This window comes from Pteropus alecto, unplaced genomic scaffold (genome assembly GCF_000325575.1).
Source record: "Pteropus alecto unplaced genomic scaffold, ASM32557v1 scaffold57, whole genome shotgun sequence".
Taxonomy (NCBI): domain Eukaryota; kingdom Metazoa; phylum Chordata; class Mammalia; order Chiroptera; family Pteropodidae; genus Pteropus; species Pteropus alecto.
In genome coordinates this window covers 6944673-6969045 of record NW_006442508.1, presented here as the reverse complement: position 1 = coordinate 6969045, position 24373 = coordinate 6944673, and the positions used below count along the sequence as shown (strand labels likewise).

The 24373-nt window shown below is 35.1% G+C and overlaps 1 protein-coding gene and 1 pseudogene across 2 annotated transcripts in view; both read right to left on the bottom strand.

Moving 5' to 3' along the window:
- Nucleotides 1–24373, bottom strand: part of SLAIN2 (SLAIN motif family member 2) — a 68902-nt gene extending 44529 nt beyond the window's left edge. Inside the window, exon 1 of one of the 2 annotated variants that reach the window (XM_006922485.2) lies at nucleotides 23581–24373. In XM_006922485.2, coding sequence (XP_006922547.1) covers nucleotides 23581–23969 — 389 coding nt within the window. In that variant the 5' untranslated portion in view covers nucleotides 23970–24373. The remainder of the gene's footprint in view (nucleotides 1–23580) is intronic. The other variant, XM_006922484.3, reaches the window with a different exon arrangement.
- Nucleotides 19577–19695, bottom strand: LOC112471574 (annotated as a pseudogene).

The window sequence follows — 24373 nt, the reverse complement described above, 5'->3', positions numbered from 1 at the left end:
TATTTCAGGGACCCATCACTACCATCAAGTAAAGTTCGACAGCTTTGGTTCATGTGGCACTGGCACAAAACTATTCTTCAGTCAGAACTGTGGTTGGTTGACTTTTCAAAGTACTTCTAAACCTGCTAGAGGACACTGTAGCTGGGTTGTAGCATGTAATGGGATCCTCCTTTAGGAAGACCAAGGTGTTTCAGTCTCTGAATTTTAAAGAATATCCCAAATAAAAATATTTGCAATAACTATACATATCATCTTCTTTGCTCATTTCTTACAAACACATATCCTCTTCAAAATAACCATTTTATTATTAAAAACATTTTTTTCCTCTGATGCTTTCAAATGTCATAAGTAATAATATATGGTTTAATCAAGAGGGGCTTATTTCTCATGGACACAACCAGTTTACTGACGGCTAATGCAACTTACAACAGGTTGAGATTTGTCAAGTTTTTACTTGTCAAAAAATTGAAACATATTATTTCATTACCCTATTTCTGCTAAAATTAATTCATAGAGGCCCAAAGGGGAGCCCCTATTTGGCAAAAGAAAGCAATGGGAAGGGGGACACTTCAACTCCCTTTTCCCCAACCCCATCTATCAGTGATTTACACCCCTCATCCATTAGGAAAGAGGTGGTATGAGCCACTGCTCCACTGTGCTGAAGTGGTGTCAGCAGGGCCTAGTAAAGAACAGAACATTTACCTCCACCCAGGCCTATGCACTACACCTATAAGGTAATTGACTGTCTACTAAAAAAGGGGAAATATAATTATGAGTCTCACAACATAGAGCCCAGAATGTTCAAGTTATGACTGGAAGTCACTCATTATACTAGAACACAGTTAAAGAAGGGCAAAGAATAGAAACAATTGAGTCAAACTGAAAACAGTGAAATAATTAATTAAATAAACTATAAATGACAAAGTCCTATTATACCAAAATACCAGAGAGTTGGAATTTAACATGAGAAATATTGCTAGAGACAAAGGGAAACATTATCAATAAATTAGGAAGATAAAGCGACTAAATGTAAACATACCTAATAACAGTAGTAAAATTGAAAGAAAAAAGAAAATAACGGAAAAAATAACTATATGAAGAATCAGTAAGGATATAAAAGACTTGAACAACATTATCAACCAACTTTACTTAATCTACATTTATGGAACATTCCACTCAATGATAACAGAATACACATTCTTCTTAAGTGCACATGAAACATTCTCTAGGACCATCATCTAGATCATAAAAAAGGCTTTTTGAATTTAAAATAACTGAAATTTTTCAAAGTCTTGTTCTCTGACCACAATGTAATTAAATTAGAAATCAACAGAAATTTCATAAATCCCAAATATTTGGAAATTAAATAACATAAATAACCACAGGTCAAAGAATACATCACAAAGGAAATTAGAAAATACTTGGAACTGAAAAAAAAAAAAATCTCAAAATGAATAAAAACAAAACTATAACACACCAATAATTATGTGAAGCTAATGAAGTATTTGGCGGAAAATTTATAATTTTAAATACATTATTAGAAAAGAAAAGAGTTCTCAAATCAACAATCTAAGCATTAAAAAGAAAAATAGCAAATTAAACCCAAGACAGTAAAAAGGAAGGAAATTATAAGTATTTGTAGAAATCAATGAAGCAGAAAAATAATAGAGGAAAAAAGAAAAGTTTTTTTCAAAATACACAAAATAATTGATAAATATTTAGTTATATTTACCTGAGGGGGGGGCACAAATTACCAAAATCAGATATAGTGAACATTGCTATAAATACTACCAATATTAAAAGCATTTTATTATAAGAAAATATTATTATAAGGGAATATTATGAACAACTTTATGCCAACAAAACAGATAGCTTAGATAGGTTAGACAAATTCCTAGAAAGATACAAGTTACCAAATGGAACTCAAGAAGAAATAGATAATCTGAAGATATTGATAAAAAAAATTTAAATTAGTAATTAAAAATTTTCCTGAATAGAAGCAGCCCAGGCCCAGATATCACCACTTATTAATTTTATCATTATTAAGAAAAAAATAAGGACAATCCTACACAAACTGTGTCAGAAAAATAAATCTAATGGTGAAAGGCTGAATGCCTTTCCTAAGACTGGGAACGAAGTTAAGGATGTACATTCTCACCACTTCAATTCAGTGCTGTACTGGAGCATCTAGTAAGTACAATAAAGCAAGAAAAAGAAATTAAAGGCATCAATAGTGGAAAGAAAGAAGTAAAATTGTCTTTGTTCACAGAGAACATAATCCTATATATGAAGAATCCTTTGAAGGAATCTACCAAAAAACAATAAACACATAACAAAAATTAGAATAAATGTTTATCAAGGTTACAGGATATAAGATCAATAGGCAAAAAACCAATTGCATTTCTACAAATTATCAATGAACAATTTGAATTGGAAATAAATGTAACAATTTCATTCACATTATCAAAAAGAATAAAATACTTAGGAATAAATTTAACAAATGAAATGCAAGAGTTATACACTGACAATGATAAAACATTGCTGAAATTAAAGATGACAATAATTGGAGAGATGTACTATGTTTATAGATTTGAAGACTCAATATTGTCAAGATGTTAATTCTTCCAAATTCTTCCAAGAATCAACACAATATCTAAAAAGAATCTCAGCAGGCATTTTCATAGAAATTGACAAGCTAACTCTAAAAGTTACATGAAAATGTAAAGGGCAAAGAATAGCCAAAACAATTCTAAAAAATTCTTTTTAATTCTGTGCCAGTTTCCTTTTGTCCTCAGGATAGAGTCTTTTCCAAAAAAAAAAAAAAAAGGTTCCCACAGCCTTGAGACACAAGCAATGAAAAACTTAATTTTGTACTTTTATTTTAATTTACACCCTCTTCCACCACCCGAAATCTAAATAACAGCCATATGGTACTAATTCTAGTCCCGGAAAGCCCGACACTTTTGCTTCTAGGTCACCTGTGCCTGCTGTTCTCCTTGCCTGAAACAAACTCAATTCCACATCCTGCTTACCTCATCCTCACCCTCCCCTAACTTCAGCCAGCTCATCCCTACTTTCTACCTAGTTTCAGCTTAAATATCACTTCTTCAGGAAAACCTTCCTTGAACACCTCTCATAGAATTGTTTTAGGTTTCCCCTCTATGTGAAACAAGGTTTTAACAAAGCATCTTTGCCTATAAATTAGGGAAATTCCACCTCCCTCATTCCAATTTCAAAAAACTTAACTTTATACTTTATTCATCTTTGTCTTGTCTGAATTTTTTGAGTTGGTATTTATAGTTGAAAAGAGACATTTTAAAAATGTGTTAGAGGTGATAAAAATGCTACAATATGGATGAACCTCAAAAACATTATGCTAAGTAAAAGAAGTTGGCCAAGAAAGACCACATATTGTATCATTTCATTTATATTAAACGTCTAGAATAGACAAATCTATGAGACAGAAAGTAGAGAGGTGGCTGCCTACAGATAGGAGATAGGGTAGGGGTAAGAGAAATGGGAAGTGACTACTACTGAGTACAAAGTTTCTTTTGGGGATGTTGAAAATATTCCAAACCATGTAACAGTGATGGTTGAACTATACTGTAAATATATTAAAGATTACTGGATATTAAAACCACAGTACACTTTACACAGATGAATCTTTTGATACGTAAGTTATATTTCAATGAAGCTGTTTTTAAAAATCTGTTAGAAATGAATCGGCCTTTCAAGATACTGCTTTTTCTCTTATAACAATCATTACAAAGAAATTAAACACCATTAAATATAATTTATGCATACTGTTAAATATTGAGAACTAGTAGAAATGTAATTATGAATATGAATATCATGAAACTGACAATAAAAAAATCATATTTTGGACCATATGTCATACCTACCTGTATCATATGACTGATGATAAAACCTAAGAATAAAACTCTATTATTTTTTAAAAGTGTAAAAACATTCAGCAATGCAGAAATATGTAAATGTATGGAGTGATAATAACCTCTCTCTCCCGACCAATTCTATCCCCTAAAGTTATTTACAGTTTGGAGTATGTCTTTCTTGACTTTTCTGTGCATATACACATAGCAGACATACAATTAAATGATGCAGATAAGAACGGAGACTGGAGTGACTTTGGCGAATTTATGGTAATCATAGTAATTACTTCATGTTGCATAGTCAGCTGAAGCTAAGGACAACAAAAATTTAACTTTACTTAAGGTAAAAATAAGTTATATTAAAAATTGTTATTAAAATAGATTTCTTTAGATTGGTGTGCAACTCTTACCAAGGAAAATCATCAGATTTTAATAGCTCAAATTCATCCTTCTCTATTTTTTGAGCAGGCATAGTCAAGGCAAAAGAACAGAGCCTTTTTCTTCACAAAGATTGATGTGTAATCCCTGGCACAGTGATTAACATATAGAGATAATCAAATATTTGCACCTGAATGAATACTAAATAAAGCAACCATGATCACAATATTTAAAAATACATATGAAAAAAGATAAAGAAACCAAAGTAAATAAGATCAAAGTGGCCATTTTGAGTTGTATTTTTGTTTCTATTTTATAATTGGGTTTTTAAAAACACTTTCATTAATAAAATTGTCTCTGGTTTTACCCACAACTTAATTTAATATAATAATTCTAAACCATTAAGATACATTGCTTTATCATGATTTAACAAATCTTCTTAGTCAACATGGCAATAATATTATTATTATCATTTATATATTATCAACGTTATTTGATATTTTACAAATGTTATTTAATATGCCAGGCATGGTTTCAGTATTTTAAATATACTAACTCTTTCAATCTTCACAAAGAACCTATGAGATAGGTAGTATTACAATACCCGTTTTACAGATGAGGTCACTGAGATACAGTAAGATAAATTACTTGTCCAAGGTAGTATAGCTATTAAGTGGCAAAACCAGGATTACTCTGGTTATAGTACTGCCTAACCATTTTAAAAAATGCAAAAGATCCTTGAGTTAAAGACTTCAGTATAGTAATTATACTAATAGCCTCCTGCCGTTTCCTGCTCTCTTTTAAGCCCTACCAACATAAAATATAAAGTTGTTATCAATCCCATTATTCCAACACAAAATCACAACTCAATTGAAAAAAAATCTTCAGTCTACACACACACACGCACAGAATCTTTTTGAAATTTTAGACCGATCATCATGCCATTTATCATTATATTTGGCCTACTAGCTGACTTAAAGACATACATTTATATGAAGAAATATAAAATACCCTTTCAGTTTTTAGAGAACTATCATCAGTGTTACTACCTATAATAATAATAATGGTAATTATTAAGGCAAATTCATTAATAAGGGCTTAGAACAGTTTATGAGCACTGAAGTGGCATTAGTTGCAGGGTAGAATACATATATAATATACATAACAGCAGGTATGAGAGCATACAGCATTGTGAACCAAAAAATAAGGCAGGACAAAAAGAGCAGACAGAAGAAAAGCTTTAAAGTAGTAAATTCCATACTTTTAGATAATAGTGCTCTATGCTTCCATTTTTATTTCATAACTCTCTTCATTCTCATTCCAATATGGCATGGGTTTCTTAAGAAAATGGAAAAAATTTTTGTAGTCCCTGAGATATCACAGAACTAAGGTTGGAAATGGCTTCTTTAGAAAGACAAACTTCTAGTATTGAGGCCTACCGATGTACTGCTGAGAAACAATAGTTACAGTGGGACCAACTCAGAGTGTAGCCATCAGAAATGGAGTTCTTTCTTTTTGAGAAAAGACATCAGAAAGACGGGGAGTCTCAAACTACACCAGACTCTGTGAATTGTGGTAACAACTGAAAAGCAAGAGACAGTCTTTATGCATACTAAATACATATTTTTTCAGCCACAACCACATACAAAGATAGCAATTATTACTGATAGCAGAAGTTTTTAGTCCACAGAAAACAAATAGGTAAACATATATATGCATAGATATGTTACATACACGTGAGATATGTGTGAGTGTATAATCTCCACACTATTTAGAGTATCTTGCTTGTTAATAGCTAACTTTATCTCTGAAATGCCTTAAACGGGGTCTTAATCTGTAGAAGCCACTTTTTAGGCACTTATGCCTAAAAAGTTATAACTTTTAGCAAATAATATATCCTTCAAATCCCGGATAATAATAATAATGCATATTATAATGACTTTTAATTGTCAACTAAAGTTAGGTTTTAAAAATTAATATATTTTTATTAAAAATAAATAAAAAGTTAACATGTTTTTCTTAATTGTTGAGGTTTCTGCAACAATATCTGAGAAAAGATATGAGCATAAAGTTAGAATCCACGAAACACTTGTAACAAAAGTTTATTAATACAATGAATATTAAACAACTGTCCTATTAGAGAATTTTCTATTTGCAGTATTCCTACAGCTCTAAAATTTTTTAAATTATTATAAATTAAAATTTTATCTATATGAAAATATGAACACCAAATAATAGGAGGAAATCCAAATACATGAATTTAGATATACATATTTAAATATATGTATTTAACCATAACAATATGTTAGCTTAAAATATCAGGTAATTGAAGTGCTAAAGAAAATTTGGCAACATTTTTAGGTTACGTGCCAGCGTCATGAGAATGGCACACTGTACTCTGCTTATAGAACTAAAGTTAATATTAACATCTGTCCAAACATTCTCTTTTCTTTTGAGTTAAAGAAAAATAAGCGTGGTATATGAGGATTCTTGAAGTATACTGTATACTGAGATGGTCAGAAAGCATAAAAAACATTTGGGAAAGGGATAGTATTTTAGACTGGCATTGCCCTGGAGAGAAAACCCAATCTAATCTTCCATTGCTGGAGTTTGTAGTTGTGCGTGTGTGTGTGTAAATTATATATAATTATATAACTGTCTCTCATATGGGACTCTAAGCATCTCAAGGGCAGGAATAAGAACACTTCACATATCTTATGCCCCACTCTCACAGCCAAAGAAAACTGGCACATAGTAGAAAGGATACTTAATATTACAGAATGAGCAAAAGAAATAATTATGAAGAATTTATAGTAGAGCACTGCAGTTTTTCCTGAAAAATTATAATCATGGAAATTCTACAGTTATTCTTAATTGTATCACTTGGTTACCCAAACTGTAAGATCAGCAGAACTATAAATTTTTCCTATTTTAATTTTTATCTATTTTACCTTATTTGTTCCTTTCAAAATACCCATATAAATTAACCAGGATCTCTCCCAAGTGACATATAATCGAATTATCCCAGTATCTTTAAGAGGCAAAATTTAACCTATTTTACAATTTCAGCTTTCTTCTCTTTCCCATCAGTTTTTTCAATATCACTTATTAAAGTTTAATTAGCAAAGCTATAAGTGATGACATGAGGGTCTGAAAAATACACACTATAAGTGTAAAAATTGTGCTCTTCTAGTTCTTCAGTTTCTATATCACATGATTTTTGTTATTCTATCAACTGCTGCCTCATGAGATACAAACAGATATTTGTTCCTACTATTTTATTCTATGTTTATTAGAAACTTTTAATTAAAGAAGTCTTTTTTTTTGTTTCATCATATCCATCTATCATTTTTTGGACATACATGATTTTTCTAATAGTTCTAGTCCTAATTTTTCTCTTGGGTGTCAGTCACAGAGTTCTAACTACTAAGGACATCCTCAAAATATCAAATATCCTCACACAAGCCTAAAATGGCGCCATTATTTTTCCAATCAACAAATGAAAATTTTCATGCTAACATGGACTGTTTTCTCTTCTCACATATTCAATCAACATCCTATCAACTCATTAACGCCCCTCAAATCCATCACCCTTTTCATTTCCACTCACCTTATTCTAGTTTAGACTGTCATCTCACAAAATATCGACTATTATTACAATAATCTCAACTGGTTTCCCCATACCTACCAGACTTTCATCCTTCTAATCTATCCTTTATTCTCTACCACTTAGCTCTCTAAAACACAGATCAGTATATTATTTCACAGCTCAAAAACTTTCCCATTGAATATAGTTCTAGCTTAATTTTCAAGAGCTTGTGTTATCTGATTTAAAACTGTGTCCTTTGATATTCTCTCTCAAGTACTCCAGTAGAAAACCCTTTAGTCCATCCAAAGAGGCCATTTTATGTTCATTTTATGCATCATGGACAGTTTAACGACAGACGCCTTTGTTAATAGTTTTCACTAATCTTCCCAAAACACCATTTTGTTAAGAATTTCTTTTCCATTGTATTCGTCTGACTCAAGCCCTACTTCAAGACCAGTCCAAGATTTACCTTTTCATGAGGCTTTCCAGACTCCACAGTTCTTATGACTACTTATCATCTTAACATAGTACTCTACTCATAGTAGGCACTCAATAAATGTTTGATGATTACTCGTAGGGCGACCATTCATCCCAGTTTGCCTAGGAAATCCTAATTTAAGCCTGTTGTTTTGGTGTCCAAGCACTCCTTTGACTCTCAACTAGTGTCCATGTTTGTTTGCACAATATATTTCACAATCTTTTTAGTTTTGCCTAATCTTCAGAACATTACTATTATATGACTTAGAAATGTACACGGAGCAAAATTACTAGAATACCATATATATTCCTGCAACATAGCACCAAGTGTTTCTGGTTAAGTTTAACACCATATTGTAAGTATGCTTTAAGGAAACACTTGGAGTGATTTTGCCCCCAGGAAACATCTAGCGATGTATGGAGATATTTTTGTCTCCATACATGTCCAAAATGTCCAAGAATGCTGCTAGACATCCTAAAACTGATAGGACAGCCCTCGCAACAAATTATCTGGCCCCAAATGTCAATATCCTTATATAAGAGTTAATATGGTCAAAATAATATATTTTTTAAATGGACGTTTTATAAGCAGAACTAAACATACCCAATATTTAATCATTAACTTGATATGATGGTTTTCATGCAATCAATTATAAGTACTTGGTGAGGCTCAGTTTTCTAGCCCATAAAGGTAGCTGTGCCTTCTGTTCCCACCTACATACTACTGCCATACTAATCTTCCCAAAACACCATTTTGTTAAGAATACTGGAACATTCAAGAATGCTGGAACACTCAAAAAATCTCCTCCTATACTTCATAGGCCATCTGCAGTATGATCTCCAATGAAATGATCCAATTTTATTTCTCACTTCTTCTTCAACAAACTTCACTTAAGAATCTTCACAGACTTTCTCTTTTACTCAACTCAAATGCAGCTTTTCCTATGCTTCTTGATTCTGAAAGAACAGCAAGAAATACCCTTCCATCTGTACCTAAATCTTAACGCCCAGCTCTCACATTCAAGTCCATATAAACCTTTCTTCTATGAACTCTCAATGTGGATTTCAGAGAAAGAAATTCTGTGTTCATTTTGTTTCCAACCTCAACTCTAAGCACCTTGAAGGCTTAGTATCAAGCTCCACTCAGTCATTTAAAAAATATTTATGTAGCTGCTACTACTGGCCTGGCATGATGCTAGACAGGAATTCAAAGTTATTATACCTCAATTAGAGCTGGCTATTAGCCTCTCTCATTTATAGAATATACTACCATTGAGACTTATAGTGGCTGCTTATCAAGTTCCAACCCTCTAGATTCAGGTTTCTAGGATTCATCAGGCTTTTAAAATTGTTTCTTAATCCTCTCCAGATAGCTAAGAATAACTGATGACAAAAATTTCATTATGACAAGTCAATGCAAGAGCCATTAATACCCTCTTAGAGGGGAAATTAGCAGGCCCACTCAAAAGATAGCCACATCTTAAATTTACTAAAGAATTCTTTCTATATCTACTAGTTATTAATAAAGATAATCTAATTTCATAATGATAAAACACAATATTAACTAGGCATGAAATATAATATTTAAAAACTTCCTCACTAACTTGATAACATCTATTAAATTCCATTCCTTAAGCTTATCAGACTTACAGGTCACTTACAGACTTAGCCTGGCCCACCTCTGCTTCTTATTCACACCTCTCCAACAACACAGCCCTTAAGGGTATTTTTTTACTCACTCAAGAGAGATGAACAGAAGCTCTTGAATGGGGTAGTGGAGGGCTGTGTGTGGAAAGGGTTTCCTTTTAATAAACTGTGGAAGTAGGAGACAGTTTAATTCATCTTCATAAATTCTAAACCTCTAATTTTTAACTAAATACTACCTCCCTCTTCATCTTATCTTTCAAAATATTTTCACAGATTTCCTATCAGATATTACAATATTGCGTTATTTTGCTTCTATTTTTTCTCACATTTTAAGCAGGTGCAATCATTTTTTCTTCTCACCGTAGTCCTTTAACATCCTTAAGAAATTTCAATTTTATCCCAGAATTTGAGCTCTTCCCAAATCAGGCAAACTGTATGTTTCACATTTTTGGGCCACATCTAGTTTAAAGATCTAGTTTAAAAGAAAAAAAGGTACTCTATGCAGAATGAATATTGAAAGCTACACACAACAGGCATGAATGTTCACATGAAGTTTTCTGGCAAGAGCTAATAAGTCTAGGAAAAGATGAACTGGGAGTTGGACTGTTGAGGACTTTGATGTTGCTAATCTCCTTTTATTCACTAGGCATAATAATGACTTTTACTCATTTTCAAAACTGAAAACTACCCTTAAGAGAAAAAGAATCTGCCCTTATTAAAAAGATATTCAGAGAAATGTGCCATAGATTTAGAAGAAAAACATCCATGATGCTTTCATTGCTAAAGATCTCTCACACACTTTAAACTTAGCACTGTCTCCCAAACAGATTGCAATATTTTAATCAAAGAAACATGCAGTTTAAAAGAACCCTTAGAAGTAATCTAATTCAACTTTTTACCAGTTGGTAACATCCCTTGACACAGGACCATTCATCAGTCTTTATTGCTGAAAGTTACTTAAAATATTTTTTATTTTTTTAAACTAACTTATTTGTTTATGGTGACATTGGTTAACGAAAGTAAGTTTCAGGTGTACAATTCAACAGTAAGGCATATATATATATTGCACTGTGTGTTCATTACCCATAGTTAGATTTCTCTCTGTCACCACATATTTGACCCCTTTTACGCCATCTAACTCCCCTCCCGCCCCAAATTACACTTTTTAAAAGCAGTCCGTACCATCCAGGAACAGCACCATTAGAAGGTTATTCCTTATAGTAAATAAAAGTTGACCTGCCTCTAATTTATACCTATTGTTCTAGTAATGATCTCCAGAGCTATATGGAATTAGTCTAATAATCAATTCTTATTATAGTCCTGTAGATATTTAAAAAGTATTCTCCTCCCAAAGTTAAATATTTAGAAGTTAAATAAATCAAGATCAAATGTTTTCCATTAAGCATGCTTTTTCATGCTTAGTAGAAATCTTAATTCGCAATATTAGTTATGTGACTTTGAGTTTAGTTTCCTGACCTGTAAATGGGGTAATATGACACATGCTACAACACAGATAACTTTGCTAAAGTTCATTGATGAGCAACGTTAAATGAAATAAGCCAGACACAAAAGGCCAAATACTGTATGATTCCACTCATATAAGGTACCTAGAATAGAGAAACTGATAGACACAGAAAGTAGAATGGTGGCGGCTGGGGGCAGGGAGAACAGGGGAATGGGGAGTTACTGTTTATACAGAGTTTCGATTTGGACAGATGAAAAAGTTCTAAAGATAGATGGTGGTGATGCTTGCACAACAATGTAAATGTATTTAATATGCCACCGAACTATACACTTAAAACTGCTTACAATTTTTTGTTCTGTACATTTTACAATAAAAAATTGGGAATAACAGTAACAACTCAAAATTGTGCAGATTAAATAATTTAATATGCATACGATGTCTTATACAATACTTGGTATATTGAATGTGCTCAAACACATGTTTGCAAACACAATAGTGACTGCAATGTATTTTACCAATCACATAGCCCTTCTTGTCCAAATTCCACACTGTTCAAACATAGGGGCTCTAAATATTTGTTCTATTAATGAAAAAAAAAAAAATTAAAGCCGTGTTTGAATCACTGGAAAACCACTGCTAAGAAGGAAATAAAACTCTCATCTAGATGTAACTTCTAATTCATTTAAAACACATACATACTCACAAACACATACACTACATTAAAGTAACATCTCCTTGGTACAGAACAGTCTAGAAAACTTCAAGATGTTAATCAGTGAATGACTGCTAATGTGACGGCTTATCACATTAAATTACAGGCAAATTTTACCAATGACCCCCTATAAAAAGCATACATAAGACAAAGAGGTCATGTAATAAAGTCCATGCTCAGAAGTGAAGGGAAATGAATGAAAATACACGGTAAACAAATAAACAAACAAACATATACCTATCTATCTCTAAGTTGGGGAAGTTTATCAATAAAATGTATTGATGAGAAGTCAGAGTTTAAAGCAAGTGTCTTAAAAGAAAATTGATTTAAAGTATAGGATATGAGGAACTTATCAGATCTCAAAACTTCAAATAATCACCTGCCCTGGCCAGCTATAATATTAAAGAGCTTAAAAACAAGAGGCATGACCACATGATCTCAAAGTCCATTCCTAATTCTACTTTCTATGATTTTGTGTTCTGCAAAAGTTCCTAGAGGTCTTGCAAAGAGCCTGACAACTCAATATACCAATTTTCCCTAACATTTCTATTCTCAATCTGTTGTCTCCACTATAGATTTAGGGAGTTTATTAGCATTAATGGATCTCTCAAAGAAAAAGGGGAAAAAGAATAAAATAACAAACTTTTGCTTACAATTTTAACAAACACTAATTAGGTAATGCAGTCTCCATGAACAGATATGCAATATTAAACTCTCATCTACAGCAGTGCAACAGAGTAGATGAATAAACAATCAAAAACTCATTTAGAAAGTATTTCACACATACACCCCTCCCTCTTGTGCCCACATAAAAATTCCTTTCCAATCAGCACAGTTCACAGTAGGGGTAGAGAAAAAAGAGAATTGAAGAGATGGAGAAATCAGTTCCTAACTTTGCCCCTCAACAATAAATATTTAATAGTAATGTAGAGATTTTAATGTATCATATACATTTGTTCATCCTTTTACATGAGGTTTTTGAGAAATTCTAATAAAAATCATTAATAAAGGATCCTTTCTTTGAGACCCAGGACTTTATCTTTCCCCAGTATTTTAGGTCAATTAAATGAAGAAAATGCATATTTCTGGAAAATTAAACTAAAATTACTTTGTTTTACAAAAATACAGGGCCTAAGAGTACAAATACATGGATTAAAGAACAGAGACACTAAAACTAAATTTAACTAAAAATGTAATTATTATTGTAAATGTAAAAACAAGTGTGGACCCCAAGAAAAAAGATTCATTTGATGAGAACCCCAAGAAATAATTTATCTGCTAAGAAGGACTCCCCATAGTCAACCAAGGGCCCAAATTTTATGAATAAGAGTCTAGGGGCCATTCGCTGACAGGGGCTCCTCACATGCTGTGTATGTATACAGGGAAGAACTGCAGACAGGACTCTTGGTCCACCACTGTATCCTGCTTGTTTACATTGTTTGAGTCAACCCCAGCAGAGAAGCCCTGGTTTCCTCTTTTGACTAATGACCTGAAACCTACCTTGTCCAATCAGAACTATGTAAATTCATCTATATTGACCAATCATAATTGCATATTTTAGAACAATCGAACTGCATAATTTGGAAACCTCATTGACGTGAAATGGACCCAAATGGGAACTGTAGGCAGGGAAAATTATGAAGGGTTGACCTCTCCTTTGTCTTGGCAGAGCACAATTTAGGCTGCTACCTAAACCTGTCTCTTGGGTTATAGCTCCTTTTGCTCAAATAAATGCTTTTTTATCCTTTATTACAGTCTAATATTAATTTTTGTTTATATAAGAATATTTCAGTAGTTGATTACAGACCAATAGGCCAAAAGAGGATATGAATAACGTTACTTACCTAATACAAATTTCAATTCTAGTACAAAGATGTAATAGTGATTAATATGGGACCACTTCAAGCATTTATACATCTGCTGAAAACTTCACCACACACATAGCAGAACATACAAGAAATTCTTGATTGCCTCAACAATTTAATATCTCAAAAGGCTGGGGAAGAAATGAGAAAAACTGGACCTGTTCTGATCATCACCAATGAATTAACTAGGGATATGAAAATGATCAAAATATTGGAAGAGAGGCTATTTCATCTTAGAATAGGAAAAAAATCCTAAACATAAATGTGCAATTTTTAGAAATCTGATCTAAAAACATTCGCAGCACATTTGATATTAAAGAATTATTTTTAATTAATGGGTGTGAAACTGATATCGTGATTATGTTTTAAAAGTCTTTATCTTCTACTATGATATTTAGTAATTAAATGGTATGATGTTTGAGATAGAATTGGTGTCAAAATATTCCAGGGTGTTGAGGTTTGAATGGTGTACATGAAACAAAAATGGCATGAACTGGTTAAGTGTTAAAGATGATTGATAAGTTAAATGGAGGTTCATTTTACTGTTCACTAAGTTTAATGCAAAGATAGACAAACATGGAACTAAAGTAGCAAAACAGCTGTGATTACAATGATGAAAGCTAACATTTATACATTTAATTTGTGCCAGGAACTGTTCTAAATACTTTATATATATTACATTTAATTCTATATGGTTGGTACAATAATGATCTCTACAGTCATAAGGACGTTTTGGTCAATGACAAACTGTATATACAAAGGTGGTCCCATAAGACTGTAACGGAGCTGAAAAATTCCTATCTCATAGTGATGTTGTTGACACTGTAATCTTCTAGCACAACACATTACACACTTACCATTGTGTAACAGTTGCCAACAGTATTCAGTACAAGCAGCCTAATATACAGGTTGATAGCCTAAGAGCTGCAGGTGAACAGAATGTCACCCCAGAATGTCTCTTTGGCATAAGGGTTATTTTAGGTTGTTTAATTTTTAGAAACAGCAGATATGAGAGAAGCTCTGAAAACCAAGTAGAAGTTTGTAAAAGACATTTATATTTGTAAGGTAAATTTCCCATTTGTCAAAGCATCTCCCTCAGTGTGCCAGGGAGAGGATGACCTTATCTCTAGAAACTCTTATCAATGTGGATGACAAGGACTTAAATCTGCATAACTACCTTACCCTTGTTCACTTGTGCTTTTCTTGGTAACCTCCCATAACTGACTCCCCTCACCCCAATTTGTTTTGTTTTGAGCTGAAGATGGTATTTAAGGTGCTGGCTTAAGCCATTTTGGTGAGTTACTCAAGTATTCTCCCAGGTCTCTCCCATATGTACAGGAAGTATGAGCATTATTAAACTTTTGTTTTTCTCCTATTAATCTGTTTTATATTACAGGGATATCTTAGCCAAGAACTCAGAGGGGTAGAGGATAATTATTTTCCCTCCCGTACAGAGCAATAGGCTATACACCATACAGCCTAGATATGTAGTAGGCTATACTGTCTAGGTTTGTGTAAGCACACAACAATGAAATCTCTAAAAGTATCCCCATCCTTAAGCAGCAGCACATGACAGTATTTCAGAGAGAGGTTCAAGCACAGAGATTAAGTGGTTTGTCCATGGTTAGTTACATAGCTAACAAGGGTGGGTGCAGGGAGTCCAACTAGACTATCTAGTTCCAGAGTCATGGCTGTTAGCTACAATGTTATCTGACTCCCAGGGACTCCAAAGGCCAAGTTAAGGCAAGAATAATGAGTACAAAAAGAGGTCCTCATGCAAAGAAATCAATAAAAATGTACATAGCGCTCAGATTGTTAAAGACAAATGACATAAAGACAGTACTGGGGGGGGGGGAAGGGGAGGGAATATAATAGCCAAAGGTTAATGACGGTATACATCTATTAAGAATAACATAAACATTAACAAATATTTACAATTAGGTAAGGGTCGAAAAATTTTAAATATAGTCTAACTGGGTTCCAATCCTAGCTCAGCCATATACCTGGGTGACTATAAGCAAATTATTTAACCTAAGCTTTAATTTCCTCATCTTTAAAATGGGGGTCAATAATAGTCTGACCATACTAAGTTACTATGAAAATACTGTCGATAAAGGGCTTAGCATAGTATCTGCCATATGTTAATACAGTAAATAATTGTAAGCTATAGTAAAAATAAAAGCAATAAGAAACACAATGAAGGATGTCCATTCTCATCACCTGTATCTAACATTATACTGGATGTTAGGACAGTTCAGCAAAAAGATTAAAAAAAGATAAAAGGCAACCCAGACTGGAAAAGAAGTAATATTATTTTTATTAACAGATGACATGTTTGTATAGATAAAAAATCCTAAGGAATCTACATACACACACACATACACACACCTACTACAGCTAATATACGACTTCGGCAAGGTTACAGGATACAATATCAATACAAAAGTCAACTGTATTTCTATATGGTAGCAATGAACAATCAAAAATAAAGAAAATGAAAAAATTCCATTTATAATAGCATCAGAAATAATAACCACGAATAAAATGAACAAAAACACAAGACTTCCACACTGAAAATTACAAAACATAGTTTAAAGAAATTAAAAAAGACCTAAGTGGATGTAAAGATAACCAGTGCCCATGGATTGAAAGAATCAATATTGTTAAGGCCCCAATAGTTAAGATCCCCAAATTGATCTACAGATTCAATACAAGCACTATCCAAATTCCAGCTGCCTTTTTGGCCGAAATTTATTGGTTGATCCTAAAATTCATGTGCAAATACAAGGGACTCTGAATAGCCAAAGCAATCTTGAAAAAGAACAAAATTGGAGGACTCACACTTTCCGATTATAAAACTTACTAAAAAGCTACAGTAATTATGAGTGTGTAGTGGTATAAGAATAGTCATAAATCAATGGAATGGAATTGAGAGTCCAGAAATACATTTAAGTGCAACTGATTTTCAACAAGAATTTCTAGACAATTTAATAGGGACAGAAAAGTTTTTTCAACAAATGGCACAGACATTTTGCATCTGGATAGCCACATGCAAAAAGAATGAATATGAACCCCTACCTCATGCTATGTAAAAACTCAAAAGGAATCAAAGCAAATGTTGGCAAGGATGCAGAAAAACTGGATCCCTTGTGCTAATGCTGGTCAAAATGTAAAATGGTGTAACTGCTATGGAAAACAGCATGGTGGTTCCTCAAAAAATTAAATGTAGAATTACCACTTGATCTAGCAATTCCACTTCTGGGTACATACCCAAAAGAAGTGAGAGCAAGGACTTGGACAGATATTTGTACATCCATGTTCACAGTGGCATTATTCACAATAGCCAAGAGTCAGAAGCAATCGAAGTGTGCATCGATGAATGAATGGATAAAGGAAATGTCACGGACACACACACGAGAATATTGTCTTAAAAAAGGAAACCGTGTCATATGCTACAACATGGATGAAACTTGAGGACATTATGTTAAGTGAAATAAGCTAGTCACATAAAGACAAATACACGATTCCAATTACGAGGTACCTATAGTAGTCAAACTCAGAAACAAAGCAGAACAGCGACTGCCAGGAGTTGGGGGAGGAGGATGGGGATGGGGAGGTAAAGAGTTGCTGTTCTGTAGGTACAGTGTTTTAGCCATGCAGGATGAGAGGGTTCTGGGGATCTCTTGCACAATGTACATGTGGTTGACAATACTGAACTATGTATTTAGAAGGCTGAATTTTATGAAGTTTTGCCACAAAAAATGTATATAAATTTTGTATTTAAATATAAATATCATATGCATCATATAAGCTTAGGTTTGGGAAGAGAAAAACTCAAGAGCTATATTCTCTTGTCTATTGAGAATTATGAGATTAAATAAAGCTTTAGAGAATCCCCCTGCCACCAAAAAAAGGGACGGGTATTCTGAGACATGCTGCAACATAAACGAAGACACTGTGGTAAGTGAAATAAGCCAGTTTTGTATGCCTTCACATATGAGTTACCTAGAATAGTCAAATACGATACAGAAAGTAGAATGGTTGTTGTTTGGGGCTTGAGGGGCAGGGTAGAGTTCTGTTTAATAATATGAAGTTTCAGTCTGGGAGGATAAAAAAGTTCTGGAGATAAATTGTGGTGATGGCTGCACAACAATGTGAATGTACTTAATGCCACTGAACTATACACTTAAAATGTGGTTAACATGGTAAATTCAATGTTATGTATATTTTACCTGGATAAAATGGATCAAAGATCTAAATGTAAGAGCTACAGTTATAAACTTCTTAAAAGAAAACACAGCAGTAAATATTATGATCTTAGATTAGGCAGAGGTTTCTTACACGTGATAACAAAAGCATAAGTAACAAAAGAAAAAACAGATAAATTGAATTTCATGATATTAAAAGCTTTATGCTTCAAAGGACTCCATCAAGAAATTGAAAAAACAAAAAATAGGAGAAAATATTTGCAAATCATATCACAAGGGATTAGTATCCAAAATACATAAAGAACTCTTACAACTTAATATTAAGACAGGTAACCCAATTAGAAAATGAGCAAATTGTTTAAACAGGCATTTCTTCAAAGAAGATACATAAATAAATGGCCAATAAACACATGAAAAGATGCTTGATATAATTAGGAAAATGCAAACCAGAACCATGCAGATGGCAATATAACAAAAAAGAAAGACAATAACTAGTGTTGTTAAGGATGTGGAGGAATTGGAACCCTCGTAGATTGCTGCTGGGATAGTAAAATACGTGTTATGATATGAATGAATCTTGAAAATATACTAAATGAAAGAACCTAGACACAAAAAGCCACATATTATATGATTTCATTTATATGAAATGAGCAGAGTAGGTAATTTCAGAGACACAGAGAGTAGATAAGTGGAGCTGGGGTGCAGGGAAAATGGGAAGTGACTGATTAATGGCTTGGAGTTTTTTGTGGGAAGGATGAAAATATTCTGGAATTAGATAGTGTTAACAGTTGCACAACTTTGTGACTATACTAAAAATAGTGAATTACACACTTTAAAAAGGTGAGTTTTATTGTATATGTGAACTATATGTCAACAAATAAAAACTTAAGGAGAAAAAAAAATTACACTGAGAGCAATAGTAGAAAAAAGGATAGCCCAAAATACTGGAGCAAAATATGCAATGATATTAGATGACAAAGAGAAGGCAGAAATATTCTTTAGCTTGTTCTTATGTCAATAGTTTGTTCAAATGGGCAGGCCAAGTAAACATTCTTCAAAAGAAACAAGTTCAAATGAGGCAAGGTGATAGACAATAAGCCAGCATGTACTCTGGACAGGGTTTAGGCTCACCGCTCCAAATAATGGAAAATAATTGAAATTTTATCACTGAATTGTTGATCCTAAATGTGTCTATCTGGATAACATGACATGGTCAAAAGCCTGGATAAGAGGAAATATAAATTTTCTTTTTCTTTTTCTTTTTTTAGGAGAGGCAACCCTTGATCTCACAAGATTGCAAGGATCTTGTCAGCTTACAATCCCTTATTTATTTATTTATTTTTTATGCCTACAGCATCTTGTCTTTCTAGGTGGTCTCCCATCCAAGTACTATCCAGGCCTGACCCTGCTTAGCTTCCGAGATCAGACAGGATCGGGCTTGTTCAGGGTGGCATGGCCGTCATCTGGAAATACAATTTCTAAAGAGAAAAATTAGTGACTAGAAATTCTAGACCAAACTTATTCCTTATTAAAATTCAAAACTAGATTAACCAAAATGTTTGCAAAGCTAAAAAAAGAAAAAAGGAGAAAGCCAGAGGGAGTCACCATGAAGCAGTCCTACCTACCAAATTAACTGCAATCTTCATTTTGATAGGTGTACTTTATTGCAGGTATGAAAGCTACAGGGTTCTACAGCAAGCCACTTGGCAAAATCTTTTATACTATCCATATAGACAAAATGGCATATGGGCTTGACAGTAATAAGTGGAACTAATAGTTACTAAATAACAAAATATGTGTTGATTAATGAACTGATGTTAATCTGGAAGGAATGTAGTCGAGCTGCACATTTCAGAGTCCTTTATTCTGTCATTTTAACATTTTTAATAACAACTTGAATAAAGACCAAATAGGTATGCCAACCAAATGTGAAAATGACAAAAAAAAAAAAAGAGTAGATATTATATTCCTAAATCAAGACTAACAAAATGAAATATAAAGTCCTAATTATAAGCTAAAATATTCATTACACAAAAACAGGGTTAGGGAGACTTAGTTTAACAATTAGGTACTAAAGATACAAAGTGTAACTGATACTACTGGATCATGTTAAGCTTAAATAACAAAAGTTAAAACTGTTAGTGAAATATCTGATTTCAAAATAATAGCATTTAGCTCAAGCAATTATATCCATCACATGCTCTGATCAAGTATCATCTAAAATGCTGAGTACAGTTCTGGATACCATGTTTAATGACAATGAACAACTAGAATTCATTAAGATAAAATGACCACAGTTGAAGGATCAGAGAATTACATGATCTAAAGAATGATTAAACTGGGATTGTTTTACTCTGAAAAAGAGTCAAGAATGCTGAGTGTATGGTAAGGAGAAGGAGTTAGAGAATCATGACAGCAGTCTTCAAATATTTTAAGGGGCCATTCATTTGAAAATGGGATTATACTTGGAAAAAGCAAAATATAGTGGCAACAGCACAAGCTTTGATGTCACAAAGAACTGGACTTAAATCCTGACTCCATCATTTACTGTGTTATTTGATGCTTAGATTAAGTTTCTTTACCTAGATAATGATACCTACCTCATAAATGGATAAAAACTAAATGCAATTAAGTGCAAAAATGTTTGTAAGCTGCCTGGCCTAACCTGACACACTGTGATACACAATGATGTTAGTTCTTTACTCTGGACTTTTCCTAGATGTTCTAGAACAGTGTTTTTCAAACTGAGAGTTACAATCCTTTAATGGGTCACAAATTAGTGGGTTGTAACCAGTATTTTTTCCTGAAGAAACAGAACAGAAAATATTAGAGCATACCACATGTACTAAAAGTAACTATGGTTTAATGAAACTTTTGTTTCAATTATTCATATACATGTGCGTACTAGGCTATGATATAAAATGTATCATGACATTGCTCCCCCCGCCCCCCCAAAAAAGGGGGCCATGAAAGCCACTGCTCTAGAGCACTGTTTTCTCAATAGGTTCTGTAAATACCAGTTCCTTAGGAGCTCAGATAAGTTTAGGAAACAAACCAGAACACTTACAGATTTACTATATTTAATACACATTAGCATATCAAAAAATCCAGCATTAAAAAATCTGTTATTTTTGTTGAACCTCCATTTTCCCATATATATTTGACCAAAGACCCACCATTATTTTTTCACACCGTATTTATCAACGCATTCAGAACTAGCATTCTGTGGTACACATTTGGACAAAAACATTCCTCTAGATGAAAAAGAAGGCACAATGAGTATAAGTTACAGAAAGCAGACTTTTAGCTTGCTAAGGAAAAACTCTTTTGACTTTTTGAACCTTTCTCTGCCACTATTACCCACCCCTTATAACTTACATATCCGAAAGCACTTTAAATATATTTTATTGAACTTTTATTCACAAATTTTTTTTCAATAAAAGTACAGAACACCTACAAAATCAAGACATGCAGCCAGGATCAAAGCAATAAGGAGGAACCATCCGGTCAAAAACTCTGGCATAGTATTTAAGAAGACTTGCTTTACTTCAACAAATCCTATACTCAGAAACCAAAGCAGCAAGACTTAAATCAGCTTCTCTAAGTGGAATCAATGTGTTCTAATAATACATAATCTAAAATGGGCTGATGAGTGCAGCTAATTCTCATTAAAGCATCATTATCATCACTTGGAAGAGACATGTGATGATATTTAGATGATTCTGGGTTCTTTTTAAGCATATACACACCCAAGATTCCTTTGGGAGGACGTGATTTCACACTAATATGAAAAACTGTCACTATCATTGTCATTTCTAATAATATTTGGTACCACCTGACAATAATACAAAAACTTGACATCTTATAATCAAGAGTATCTCTGTAGTTCAAACCTTCCTAATCCGGAGTTACAAATATCTGACTCTGCTCTAGCAGTTGTCAGAGCATAAAATTCTCTTCCCACTCTTCCTTTTCCCCAAAGCCACCTCTCCTGAAAGTTTGTCTCAACTACTTTAAACTATTATTTTCTTCCCAAGTTCTGAGCACTCTCAGTACCTTTCGTTCCTATCACTTGTTGGCAATTCACTTTTTAGTTCTAGCTTATTTAACTGCAAAAAATTTGGCTCCCAGCAAGCTTGAAACTGCCTTAATGAACAGGGATCAACTTTTAAGAATCTTTAGAATCTCCCACAAGATCTTTTAAGAGCTCATTAAATATTTGATTTAAATAACTTATGAGGAACAGCAGGTAGTCTTGAAGAGTTTACTACATGCCAGACCTAGTGCTAAAAGCATACGCGGATTACTTCAATCTTCACAACTCTATAGATTAAAAACTGTTACTTTCTCCACCAAATAAAGAAAATGAGGCTCAGAGCAACTTGCCCAAGGTCACACAACAATAAGTGGCAGAATCAAAGCCTGAATCCAGGCAAAGTTCTTATCTACCTGGGGACACTGTAAAGTTGCAGCCCTGCAATATCGAGTCCATGAAGGATTTCGATTTCACTAACTTAAAAGTTTCAATTTCAACGAAGTAGAATTTTATTTATTTATTTTTTTGCTAAAAATTAAAACTTTATAAAGAAGGAAATTAAGAGGAAGAATTTCCCATAGACAGCTTTAAGGGAGACCGCCTCCCATGTCCTTTCTATTTATGGAAATGATATTAAGGTGTGGGTCACAATTTTATCGAGAAGTGGCTTATGACAATACAGCTTTGGCTTAGCTTTTTTAAATGGGGCTCTTGGAAACAGCCAGGGCTCTTGTTCCACCCTCGTCTCCACACAAAGAAGCACCATCCTCTGCCCTCTCCACACAAAGCGAGCTTTGCCCCACTACCCAAAGGGGAGTACTGAATCCCTATCGCCGTCAGAAATGTACCCATCTCCCACTCGTCCAAAACCCTGAGCTCTGCACGAACTGAGACCACTATAGTCTGTGCCCGGTGATACCGCATCAAGTAGACCCCTCCCCAACATCCCAAAGCCAGTGTTTCATTTCACACAAAGCAGGATCCCTTTCTACAAAGCAGTTTCCCACCTCCGATTCCTTCCATAGCCATCAGCCTTTCCCAGGCTGTGCCAACTCACAGACCCCAATGGGGGCCAAAACCCAAAGGGTCCACAACCCAGAGAAGAACTCGCTATAAACCCCTTTCCTCTCGCACGCTTCAAATTCCCAACTCCAGCTGACCTTTCCCCAGCCAAAGCAAGAAAACCACGAGTCCCCATCAGAGAGTGGATCCGGCTACACAAAGCGAGGTGTCCTACCAGGGGGACCCTCAGAAGACGCTCTCCGCCCCCGGGCCCGTCTCCGCCCAGCCCCAGCCGGGCGCCCCACGCTCACCAGCTCTCCTCCTCCTCCTCGCAGCCTGACAGGCGCTCCAGCTCCTCGGGCCGCAGCGGCTCCACCTCATCCAGCAAGCCGCCCTCGCCCGCTGCCAGCAAGGAGGTGGCGTCCCGCAACTCCTCACTACTCGTCCGCCTCGGGCCCGACCCGGCGCCGCTGCCCGACTTGGCGTTGAGGCCCAAGGGGAAGCCCCGAGGGGACGCCGAGCCGGAGGAGGGAGTGGACGCGCCAGCCCGAATCGGGCTGCCGGGCCCGAGGGAGCCGGCGCCCTGCACGGCCCCCGAGCGGCTCCTCAGCTGTTCATTCTGCTTCTCCAGCTTCTTCACCAGCTCCTGCAGCTTCCGCACCTCCTGGTCCGCGTTCACGTTGGAGTTAACGTCCTCCATCCTGGCCCCGCCGCCTCTGCCGCTCGCCACCCGATCGGACTCACAGCGACTGGGAAAGAGCCGGAGCTGAGAGGCGTCGCGCCGCTGCCGCGCTCACTCTAGCTGAGGCGCCGGCATAGAGCAGGGCCAGGCCCCACCGCCAGGGTCCCTCCAGCTCGCGTTCCGAAGCGCCGCTGGCCCCAGCCGAGCCGCCTCATCTGCGCCGGCTCCGGGATTGGGGGAGGCGGCGCCAATATCCGGCCTCAGCCGCCATCTTCCCTCCGTCCCTCCGCCCCCCTCGACCGTCCCCGTAGGTGACCTCAGAGCGTCGAGGGTGGACGCAGCCCGGACCGGCGCTGAGAGGACCTGGCGCCGATCTCGCCGCGGGGCGGGGCCGGGGGCGGGGCTTCACCCGGAAGGGGCGG